At 34.7% G+C, this 12,500-nt stretch overlaps 1 protein-coding gene across 3 annotated transcripts in view; it reads left to right on the forward strand.

Moving 5' to 3' along the window:
* Window positions 1-12,500, forward strand: part of LOC127869460 (uncharacterized) — a 30,024-nt gene that overhangs the window by 3,059 nt on the left and 14,465 nt on the right. For all 3 annotated transcript variants that reach the window (XM_052412066.1, XM_052412068.1, XM_052412067.1), the window contains exons 3-14: window positions 329-490; window positions 5,321-5,671; window positions 5,841-5,883; window positions 6,017-6,088; window positions 8,837-8,986; window positions 9,399-9,635; window positions 10,138-10,248; window positions 10,374-10,748; window positions 11,074-11,122; window positions 11,331-11,400; window positions 11,632-11,930; window positions 12,447-12,500. The exon at window positions 12,447-12,500 is cut by the window's right edge and continues 120 nt beyond it. In XM_052412066.1, the coding sequence (XP_052268026.1) occupies window positions 329-490; window positions 5,321-5,671; window positions 5,841-5,883; window positions 6,017-6,088; window positions 8,837-8,986; window positions 9,399-9,635; window positions 10,138-10,248; window positions 10,374-10,748; window positions 11,074-11,122; window positions 11,331-11,400; window positions 11,632-11,930; window positions 12,447-12,500 (1,973 nt within the window). The remainder of the gene's footprint in view (window positions 1-328; window positions 491-5,320; window positions 5,672-5,840; window positions 5,884-6,016; window positions 6,089-8,836; window positions 8,987-9,398; window positions 9,636-10,137; window positions 10,249-10,373; window positions 10,749-11,073; window positions 11,123-11,330; window positions 11,401-11,631; window positions 11,931-12,446) is intronic.

A 12,500-nucleotide genomic window follows, 5' to 3' on the forward strand; every position in this document is an offset into this window, starting at 1 on the left:
TGTCTCTCTCAGTTTGCTTCTTCCTCGAACACGCAAGGGATAACCAATCTTTAAACTGATTCATGATTTGTACTTTTACAATGTTCATGAAATAATTGTGATTCAGACTAGTTATGTTTGTTAATGTAATGCGATAATTTTGTTTAAATCTGACAACACATTTCTCTACAGCTGTCAAATCTGTGCTTTGAAATAACATTTGACAAACTGACCGTATTTTAATATTGTGATTACAATTCTACATCTTTCCATGAACTAATGCGCTAATGAAATATACTTATGCCAGTCATTGCATTTACGACATTTAATTGTTTATTCATTACACCAGGCAAAATATGCGAGAAATACAATTATGCACTCCGGCACGTTCGAACTAGAGAATAAAGAAGTCAATACTTTTATTGATTACTTCATAACCGTACTAAAAGAGAAGCCCTGCCAAGGAGAACACGTGGACAAAACAAACGAGGCTATACGGAGACTAGAAAAGGTAGGTCTTATTGTAGTTCCGCTTGTGCTACTTTAAAGTGTTTTTTTATTAGCTCACCTGAGCACAATGCAGGGTTGGCATATTGACCGGTCAATTGAGTATTGACCGGGCCGGCGGTCAATACCCGGTTAAAACCGGTCAATACTGGTCATTACTGGTCATTATTGGTCAATACTGGTCGATTGAACATTGTAGCATTTAAACATGACAAAGGAAGAATTTAAGCTTTTCTATATTAAATCAATCATTATTCTGTAATTGATAAACTTTTTTGAGTTATCTATTGTAAAAAAAATCTTTACAGCTGTAAAAAATACTTCTTTATTATTTATGGAAACGGTCTCAAATACAAAAGAACTAAGGCAATATCTTTATCTCAGTGTATCACATCTATTACTGAAGTATTATTACTATTGTAGTTACCATAGTATTTCACTGATCTATTGATATATCTATTTGATAAGCTGATGGACAAACAGAACTCTTGTGGTTTCTAGGGTCATAAATGATCTGGCCCCTAAGCCTTAATTGGTAATAAAATGCATGCACTGGTATGTCTCTGATAGTGACAATGAAGCAAATCTGCCCTTAGGCTATTTCATTTCACTCAAACAAAATGAGATAACTTGCTATTAATGTTATTAATTTAATAGTTACTTCTAACTTGTCTCCTTTCTATATTAAGAGGGTTTTCATATTTTAAAGTTCAATTGGTCTTCAAATGAATAAGCAATCAAAGTTCTTGATTTTGGCAACAAATAATGTTTACCAATTGTGGGTCTACTCTAGACTCTTCTTTTCAATTATTTCTTTCTTTTAATAATTATTTCTTATTAAGTTTTTTTATCAATGGTAAAATAAAATATTTTTTCACTATTTTTTTGTTAAAGAAATCCAGGCAAGAATACATGACAAGTAAGGGTTGTGTAAAAGGTGCCATGTAAGGCCCTATTATCAGTTTTGGGTGCCCTAACCGGTATAGGTTTGAAGACTGTAAAAGACTGTGGAGACAGTGGGGCATGAGGAACAACTAATACACAGTAATTGGCAGGTTCTTGTTGAATCAAGCACATAATTTTCTGAGCATTCATAATTCGTTAGAATTGAAAAAAAAATTCAATCGACCAGCAAAATCCAATTGACCAACTTGACTCATTTGCAAAATTTTGAGAGATTGGCCTACAAATTGCATGAACAGGTATAAAATAGTGGGTTTTAGGGACGATTGAACTTTACCGGTACGCAACACTTAACATCGAACAGCGTACCCTATCCCTAACCCTTAACACCTTACACATAACAACTAACGCAACACCTTATAATCCTTTTTTTCCTATATATTTCCTTAATATCGGGGGCTACCGCCCCCAAAACCCCGCTTTGTCGATAGTGGTAAACAACTGCGTACCGGTAAAGTTCAATCTAGCCGCATTTTAATAGCTTAAGACATTATTGGCAACATGTCTGTTTAATTTATATTATCAATATTGTTTAATTAAGCATGGAATATTAATCAAAATTGGGGGTAATGTTCAATCGACCAGTATTGACCAGTAATGACCACTTTGGGAGTATTGACCGGGGCGGTTTAAACCGGTAAAAACCGCCGGTTAAAACCGGGGGCGGTCAATTGGTGCCAACCCTGGCACAATGTGCTCATGGTGAGCTTTTGTGATTGCCTTTTGTCCGTCGTGCGTCGTGCGTTGAGCGTCGTACGGCGTCAACATTTGCCTTGTTAACACTCTAGAGGCCACATTTATTGTCCAATCCTCATGTTTGGTCAGACGATTGGTCTTAATGATATCTTGGATGAGTTCGAAAATGGTTAAGTTTGCTTGAAAAACATGGCTGCCAAGGGGCGGGGCATTTTTCCTTAGATGGCTATATATGGCTATAGTAAAACATTGTAAACACTCTAGAGGCCACATTTATTGGCCGATCTTCATGAAACTTGGTCAGAAGATTTATCCTAAACATATCTTGGACGAATTTCAAAATTATGCCAATTGGTTGAAAGACATGGGGGGGCGGGACATTTTTACCTTATATGGCTATTGTAAAACATTGTTAACACTCGAAAGGCCACATTTATTTCCTGATCATCATGTAATTTGATCAGAAGATTTGTCCAAATGATATCTTAGACAAGTTCGAAAATAGTTCCGGTTGCTTTAAAAACATGGCCACCAGGGGGGGGGGGGGCGGGGTATTTTCCTTATATGGCTTTTTATGGCTTAAGTAAAGCCTTTTTAACACTCTAAAGGCGACATTTATTGTCCGATCTTCATGAAACTTGGTAAGAAGATTTGTCCCAATGATATCTTGGATAAGTTTAAAAATAGTACCATTTGGTTGAAAAACATGGCCGCCAAGGGGGCTGAGCATTTTTCCTTATATAGCTATATTAAAACCTTGTTAACACTCTTGAGGCCACATTTATTGTTCAATCTTCATGAAATTTGTTCAGAAGATTTGTCTCAATGATATCTTGGATGAGTTCGAGAATGGTAACGTTTGCTTGAAAGACATGTCTGCCAAGGGGCGGGACATTTATCCTTATTTGGCTATATATGGCTATCGTAAAACCTTGTTAACACTCTAGAGTCCACATTCATTGTCCGAATGAAACTTAGTCAGAAGATTCATCCCAATACTATCTTGGACAAGATCGAAAATGATGCCTATTGGTTGAAAAACATGGCCGCCAGGGGGCGGAACATTTTTCCTTAAATAGCTATAGTAAAACCTTGTTAACACTCTAGAGGCCACATTTATTTTCCGATCATCATGACACTTGGTCAGAAGATTTGTCAACATGATATCTTGTATAATTTTGTAAATGGTTCCGATTGCTTTAAAAACATGGCCACCAGGGTCGGGGCATTTTTCCTTATATGGCTATATATGGCTTTAGTAAAACATTGTTAACACTCTAGAGGCCACATTTATTTTCTGATCTTCATGAAACTTGATCAGAAGATTTGTCAACATGATATCTTGGACAGTTCGAAAATGGTTTCTGTTGTTTTAAAAACATGGCCACCAGGGTGCGGAGCATTTTTCCTTATATGGCTATATATGGCTTTAGTAAAACCTTGTCAACACTCTAGAGGCCACATTTATTTTCCGATCTTCATGAACCTTGGTCAGACGGTTTGTCCCAATGATATATAGGATGATTTCGAAAATGGTTCTGGTTGGTTGAAAAACATGGCCGCCAAAGGGGCGTTGCATTTTATTTTATATAGCTATAGTAAAACCTTGTTAACACTCTAGAGGCCACATTTATTGTCCGATCATCATGAAACTTGGTCAGAAGATTCGTCTCAATGATATCCTGGACAAGTTCGAAAATGGTTCCGGTTGCTTGAAAGACATGGCCACCACGGGGGCGGGCATTTTTCCTTATATGGCTATATATGGCTTATGTAAAACTCTAGATGTCAAATTTATTGTTGGATCTTCATGAAAGTTGGTCAGAAGATTCATCCTATTTATATCTTGGACGACTTTGAAAATGGTTTGGGTTGGTTGAAAACCATGTACACCAGGGGGCGGGGCATTTTTTCCTTATATGGCAATAGTAAAACCTTGTAAACACTCTAGATGCCACATGTATTGTCCGACCATCACGAAACTTGGTCAGAACATTTGTCCCTATGATATCTTGGACGAGTTAAAAAAATTGTTCCAGTTGGTTGAAAAGCATGGCCACGAGGGGACGTGGCATTTTTCATTATATTGCTATTGTAAAACTGGCAAACACTCTTTAAGTCACATTTTCTTGTCCAATCTTCATGAAACTTGGTCAGAATATTTGTTTTAATGATATTTTGGATGTGTAGGAAAATGTATCCAGTCTGTTGAAAAACGTTGCCACCAGGGTGTTCACTATTCATGAAATTTGGTTAGAACATTTGTTCTAATGACATCTTGGGCTGCACAGAACAGGTCAGTTCATTTGAATCTCAGGTGAGCGACTTTGGGCCTTTCATGCCCTCTTGTCACACAACTGTTCGTCAGCAAATTTGCATTATTTTTTATAGGTTTGAACTTGTCTCCGGCGGCATTCATCACTTTCAATACCATCACTTATTAATATGTTTTGCTTATTTATTCCACTACATTTAAGCATCAAACTAAAACATATACAAAATGTACATAAAATACAATACAGAATAATTGACATATATGCAAATCGCTGTAAACAACATTTTATAGTAGAACGCAACAGTAGCACATAACCTCAATGTTTAAGAATTAATAAAGAAAACATGCATATTGGTTTTCGATCTATTTCTGTTCATTTTCTGCAGATAAAAATATGACAAATTGTAAAACTAAAGTTTGGGTTTGAAAAATATGCGAAGTTAAATGTTGTTATTAGAAAAAATACAACACAACGATACAGTTTTTTTTCACTTCTTTATATTTACTTAATACATGCTTAGAATGTAAAAATTGGAATATAAATATAAAAAAAACACATGTTTCGAAGTTTGTGGACAACAAGGAAAAAGACAAATAATTAATGTCAAATAATTGAAACAATTGATTGGATATTGTTTACATTTGTCAATTGTAATACATTTTTGCGAATATGCAAATATAAGTTTTCTTCCATGTATGGCGTACAAAATAGATGAGGGAAAGGCGTTTGATATACATTTATGTTACTGTTCTCTTAAGTAAGATTTTTGGGTGGTTAGGGAATGAAATTATTTATCAATTTCTGTATAATAATTTACTCTCTGACGGATCTTATAAATGAACGTTTTATTGACAATGTTTATACTTGTAAGTAGACACATAAGTATTTAATATGTTCAGTTGAAGAGCGAAACGATTATTGTATCTACTATATCATCCGTGTGTGGACATAGAGATGCCGTCAAATCCGTATTAGAAGAAATAAAAATTCTTCATAAAAAGTCAGAACGCCTTAAAGCATATGAAGGTGTGGAGGAAGATTGTACTGTTGATATGGAGAACGACAAACACACTACAGAACAGAAAACAAAACTAACTCTGGATGACATTAATGAACGTCTGGATTCATTACATGATATTGAACAGAAACACATGGAAATGTTGGAAAAACACCAAGAACAGTGCGAGGAAATTAAGGTGGTCGTGGACGAGATCCGTTCACTCCAGAGCACGGTTTCATACATAAAGCAGGTCAGTAGCATTCTCGCTGATATTTGAACGTGTATTTATTTTGCTTGTATGAAAACGTTTCATATACCATTAATACTCATAATTTGTTGTATTATTAAAAACGTTTCCAAAGCAAATTTTAATTATTGTACTGCCATGTTTTTTAAGTGGAAAGCACATGTCTATTTAGATAACCACTGAAACACACGCAGATGTAAAAATCGTGCAAAGTTGTAAGTATTGTTGACAATTGGATTTACATTTTATTTAAATTTTCGCAATGTTTTTACTTTACTGAAGATTTAACAATATTGTAATAATTGGTTTTGTATTCAATTATTGTACATAATTTTTTTATTCGTCAAGCTGTAAATGAGATGAAAACGATGATGACAGACTTACATCGGTGTTTTGTGCAAAACAATGTGCCAATTCCAGGTATGAAGCCGTATATAAATACAGTATATTTTGGTAAAAATTAATGTTATTTTAATAAATGCAACGGGAACGTTTTTTGCTTTTTAGAATGTCATGTCCATATCACAGGTGTAGGGCGCGTGGCCAAGTCACTTTAACACTATCAATTTGTCATAAAACAACATTTTGTTTATCATATTGACAAAAAAAAATATTCTAAAAATATATTTTTTTTCTGATATGATATATATGAACAAGGTAGGTATCTCTTGACACAGAAAAATCACCTTCATCAACATTTTAAGCGATTAATTGCCTTAATGGCGGTCGATTTTCTTAAACTATGTACCATTTTGTTGGGAAAGGTTGCCTCGTGATGAAAAATGACCACAAACAGCTACTTGCCAACATAAACTACAAGAAAATACTTCTCGAACTCGTAGAAATGCTAGGTCGGCGTCGATCTGACCGATAGTTCAATGTCGATTTTACAAGAGTAAAGCTATCGCAATACGCCAGCTACCGAACATAATCTGCATTAGAACAATAAACAAATACGATTTTATCAACTTACAACACAGATGTACATTTCAGAAAATTTAACCCTTTAAAAATGTTTAAATACCTCTTGACTAAGGCTCTTAATTCATCTAGCATCAACACTTGAACTATATCTGTTTAACACTAAAAAATAATATTTAATGTACAAATTTAATCTACCAATGTGTACAGATAATACTTAACATATATTTGACTGTATTGAATGTAGGAACTAGCTAAAACATCCATTAGAAAAAAAGATCAGGGGGTGAATTATTCATTGCCTGAAGCCCTGACGCTGGAGCTATGTTTATATATATTTAAACACACTGATTAAATCAAAGACGACACTCTACCACTAGGCTTTTAGCAAGATTCTGAAATTTTTCGATCCCTTGTCAGAGAAACCAAACTAAAAATTAAGTTAAATATTGCCGACTCGGTATGATTGAGTCAGTTCATGAGAGATAATGGTAGATGCTACATCTCTCACGCCCCCTAGCATTGCCTTAAGCAGTATTCAATTCTCAACAAGAAAGTGCTGGAGTCATAAATCCCGAAGGACCAGAAAAAAAATCACTTGATTAATGTTCGAAATAAAAACATTTGATTAATGACAATACTATTATTTGAGCCAGGTCACAGGGAAAGGGCAAATCAGTATCCAATTAAACTATTTGTTATTGTCAGAAAACCGCTTTTAAGCAAACAGCTTTCAAGCGACTGCAGGCTGATCTGGATCCAAACTGGCCACAATCGCCTTAATGTATCTTTTACCGTGACACAGTTCATTAGACTTAAAAATGATATTTAATACTAAAATATAAAAGAAGAAATAATACAAACCCGTAATATGAGTAAAGACTTTGTAATCAATGTTTTCAGGACAGCTTGGTGATCTGCAAATCCCACTGATATGTTGATATCGGGCATCATAGTCATTCAATAAGTCGCAAAATGCTCAAATACAAATTACAAAGCAAAATGTGACTTAAATTGATAACTAAAAATACCAGTTTTGCCGTGTCAAGCTGTCAAGATCCAGAAAGTCCTGCATTCACATCGAATGTATCCTTCGATTTCAATCCATTGTTGACATTAGCGGAGATTTAGTTAATAAATAACTCATATATCATAAATGACAGTTTCTAAATAGCCAAACAAGCCGATGTATGCTGTAAGAAAGTTTTCACACGAGTGTGAAGATTCTCTCATGGGCGCGGCCATTGTTGTATGACCTTGAGCGGTCCGTCTAAAATGCGTATATGACTCATATCCGCGGATATGAACGAAAAGTGCGAATATGAACGAATATAGGCAATATTTATGCGTTTGTTTTGCAGTTTTGTTATGAACAAATCACAGTTGAATTAAAAATTCACAATATGTGATAAATATGTTAAGACTGCCTCAAAATAGAGCAATTTAATAAAAGCGGTGGTCTGACTGGTCGTTCATATTCGCGGATATTCATTTGGAGTTACTGAAATTAAAATGCCAATGAAAAACGCTTTTAAATTCATCCGATCGTAACATTGAACATTAGCAACGTGTATTTTTGTCACAGAACGATTTTCATATAACAAAAATAAAGGAAAATACATTTAAAAAGCCTTTATCTGTTCATATCCGCACTTTTCAGTCATATCCGCCGATATGAGCCATATACGCATTTTAGTCGTGCCCTATGTTGAGGCATGAACGACAACTCTGCTGGAGAATGTTACCAATGCTAATCACCGAGATATGCCGATAAGAAAATCGGCACTATCTCAATCGGACTGGCTCGGTCTTTTACAAAGCTCGCCATTGTGAAGAATTTGTTCATGGTATGATAACTTAGACGATGCTGAAGCAGCATCGTCAAAAACACTTATTACAAATGCGTTGATTAGTTAGTTGAGGCAAGCAACCAATGGTATATACAACACATTACACTACGCACAAAGCAGCATAAATATAAAACATGTTATCAAACATCATGCACGACAACCTCTAGCTTTATCACGTATAAAGATTAGTATGTTTGTGTTTGATTTTGTAATTTATTGTATTCCGATTTATCAGAAATATACGTGAGTTAAGTCACCTATTGAGTAAATGAAAGGTATTTTAACTACCATTTTCAAGATGTTTGCAGATTTCCTAAATATTAAATCGGACAATTAAAATTAATAATTCTTTGTATATGTTTATTATTCTCTTTGTAATTTCATGTTTACACTAAAGTTACACGAATGGAGATACTTGCAACAAACATCGATACATCCAAGGAGAAGAAGTTCCATGACAAGTTAACAACAGAAAACACTAAAGAAGATTCGGAATGGGAAGGAGTTAAAAAGTCCTACACAGATTTTACAGAAAAGATCTCAGGAGGTATTTATGTGTGTCTTATGTACCTTGAAAACTAATCAAGTGTGTACACCTAACCTTCATTAAACTTATATTTGTGAACTCGGCAAGCACTAACCTAAAACTATGTCAAATGTCCTTCTCTCTTTTTTGTCGTGTACTTGTTTAAAGAGACAAATAAGAACATAACTGCAAATTTGTGAGATATTCTTTTATCTGTTTTACCAGAGTGCAGCACGAATACTAATGTATTCATCATGATGTTTCAGTAATATATTCATTTATAAAGGTTGTAGTCAGGTTAATATTCTCGAGCTACATCATTATTTGATCAGTGCTTTTAGAACAAACCAAATTGCTATATATTTAATATAATGACGGGTCATATTAAATGTAAATGTAATTAAAAGTGGTCGTTAAATTTAATATAAATCAGAGGATGGGCAAAACATGATGGAAGTAACAGAAACTAAGCAAGAGTGCTTGGCAGTCTACATACAGTGTTGGTCTCCAAAAGCTATCCTCAAACTTTGCGAAGACTGTGTTTTTGGAAAACTGACGGCATTGTTGAAGCCGGTGGAAAAGCAACTGAGGAAAATCCACGGATACGAGCTTGTAAGCTTAGAGATTGTCATCTACTGGAAAGACTTCATGAGATGCTTCGAAACGATTGGTAGGTATGATCTAAGTGCAATTTCAACAACATATTATTCCTTAATCAATGAAAAGTTAGAAAAAAGGTTCAGCAGTAATTATATAACGAAATCATGAACATAATAGTTGAATAAAATTGAAAATTATTGCTGTAATTTTGGCATAAAATCGTTTAAACATTTCTATGATATTGTGAAATACCCGTTGTGTGTTTATGCGTCACACGGACGCATTTGTGTGCTGGTTTCTCTAACAAATATGTCGGCATTGGCAAGAAGTATCGTTTCGAAGTGGGGTTTCTTAGTTTGCACGTTTCTTGTGGGCTGTAGAACATTCATCCAGATGCTACACATGACTCTTTAAAGATAAATGACTGCGTTTTTTGTTTATAAAGTTACTATTAAACAATCACACACTGACTTTAGATCCCTATAATAAGCCAGTTTATAGAGGCCATTTTATACATGTTTTTATTCTGAATGATAGTGTCATCTATTACATTGGTAACATTTATGTTTAAGTTCGTCGTCTTAAGCGAAGTTGTTCACGACAAAGACCATCGAGCCTTGCGAACGCGCTGAGATCGAACGGTTTTGCACGATGTCTAGAGGCAAACGGAATTTCAAGACCAGGTATATTGATTTATTTCACAATGATCGATCTTCGGGGACTTTTTTGTTACGACGTACTTAGAATTGAACGTACAGAGCTGATGACGATAATGATGCTTTCAATAATTCTTTTGACGCATCTTCAGTGCATATAGGTGCGAACAATCAACACGAACCGATTGAAGAGAATGCATATGCAAATTATCCTGAAACCTCCTTAGAAGAAGCCGTTGCAATTGAAGGTCGAGATAGAGCTGTGCTTCTGCAGACTTCTCTGACTTGTGATCAAAGTCTAGACGCTAACTTTGATGGCCGTCCACAAACCAAACAATATGACCAAGTAGCCGACCATGAAAGACAAGACAAATCCAACCACGACGAAATAGATAACACTGACGATGCAATGGTCCCTGTCGATTCGCAAGACAGCTTGGGCAATGTTGAAGATGACTGTGTCGTCTTAACAACAGAGTTGCTTCATCAAGATGATATCGTGCCATTCACCAAATTACAAAACGAAGGTTATTCATATTTGCATTTTTACACATAATATAATCGATTCCGTTTTATAAGTGTTGTGAAATATGCACATTTGAAGTTTTAAAATAATTATAAATATTAATCTGAACTAATTTTGAAATACATCACGTCGTGTAAAAAGATTACCAAAATAGTGCATCGTACAACTAGCTAAGCTTATACCGGTGTGTATAAATTAAATTTTTTCAATTCCATTTACCGATATCGCGTTTGGATATTAAGGATTACTTGATATAATAAGGTTTCTCTCCTGCTGGAGGAAATAACGTTCCAATAAATATTCATTTGAATATTGTTCCTTTTCAGAAAATGTTGAGAAATTTACGTGTCCGACTATTGACCAAAATTGCTCTGGGTAAATAAAAAAAAACAACATATGTATTATTTTATGCATTTTCATTACTTTAAATTTTTAAGTTTTACTTTTATGCATACATTTTGTACAGTTTAAATTATTTAAACATATATACATGTATCTCTAAGAATGTATTATGCAAAATTCAAACATACTGATTGTGATAGTAAATAATCGTAATAACTAATATATTTGTACACCTTTATAGCGATCAGCCTTTACATGGAAATGATGACTGCCGCCAGCGAAATGGAGCTCAGCTGACAATTGATATCAAGGCAAGTGAAGATTGGGTTAAGATCGATGGTTAAAAATCCTATTTTTTGCAAATGCATACATCTGTTGAGAATGTGCACACGTGCAGAACGTGTTGTTGTTTATACACCAACTGGAAACGGGTTTTGTACTGTGCAAGTTTTATTGAGGAGGAAATATATGATAATGTATGGGAATCATAAACACACCATGATTTGTTTTTACAAAGTATTGATTATGAACCGCCATTTCAGGATACCTCGACATTCCATGAGACTATCTCTGAACCTCAGAATAACAAGACAGAACCCGAAACTGAAATCCAGAATATCTTGCCTTTATCCGACAATACCCTTGCAATCAAGGATAAATTGAGAGTTTCTGAACCTAACATCGTAGCGCAGAAAATGAGTCCTCCTGTACCAAAACCACGTCCCATAGTGGTTGTTCCCCCGCAGGGTGGAGATCATTACAAGACCGATTTGGCCCTCGAGGAAATGACACACACGCGTTGGAAATTCGGTGAAACTGAAGTCGTAGAATTGGTCTCAAGGTTAATATATATTTATAAAACTTTTGTGTGAGGCTATATATCAGGGGGATTTTGCTAGTTTTAATTTTATGCGTATGGATCAAAATTGTGTTTTCTAAATGCTTGATATTTTTTTAGCCTTTTTCTGTCTTTCGAATTTCCCTCAAAGTTGAGAATGCACAATCAATCCAAAATAATACGCCTTTATTATAAACATATATTTTACGTTTAAAACTATATATAATTCATACTATTGCTAATCTCGGTTATTTTGTTGTTATTATTACATATTTCTGAATTAATATGTACCACATAATTCTGGTTTTTATATCGTTTTTTTTTACAAAGGCAATGATTTAGTGTAAATCACGGCATGTTTCCGAAAATTAGTTATGGTGAGTCATTAGGAAAAACGTTTCAAATAAGCGACACAGTTTTAAACTGATACTTTTAATTTAATTATCTTTATAAACTAACAAACCCGTTTGCCCTACTGTCTGTTCTACATTTCTCACTGTATTTGGAAATTGCTAAAAGGTGCCACGAAGATACGTTGGATGTAGAACTCATGGCCAGGTACCCAATTAATAA

This window comes from Dreissena polymorpha, chromosome 2, assembly GCF_020536995.1.
Source record: "Dreissena polymorpha isolate Duluth1 chromosome 2, UMN_Dpol_1.0, whole genome shotgun sequence".
Lineage (NCBI taxonomy): Eukaryota > Metazoa > Mollusca > Bivalvia > Myida > Dreissenidae > Dreissena > Dreissena polymorpha.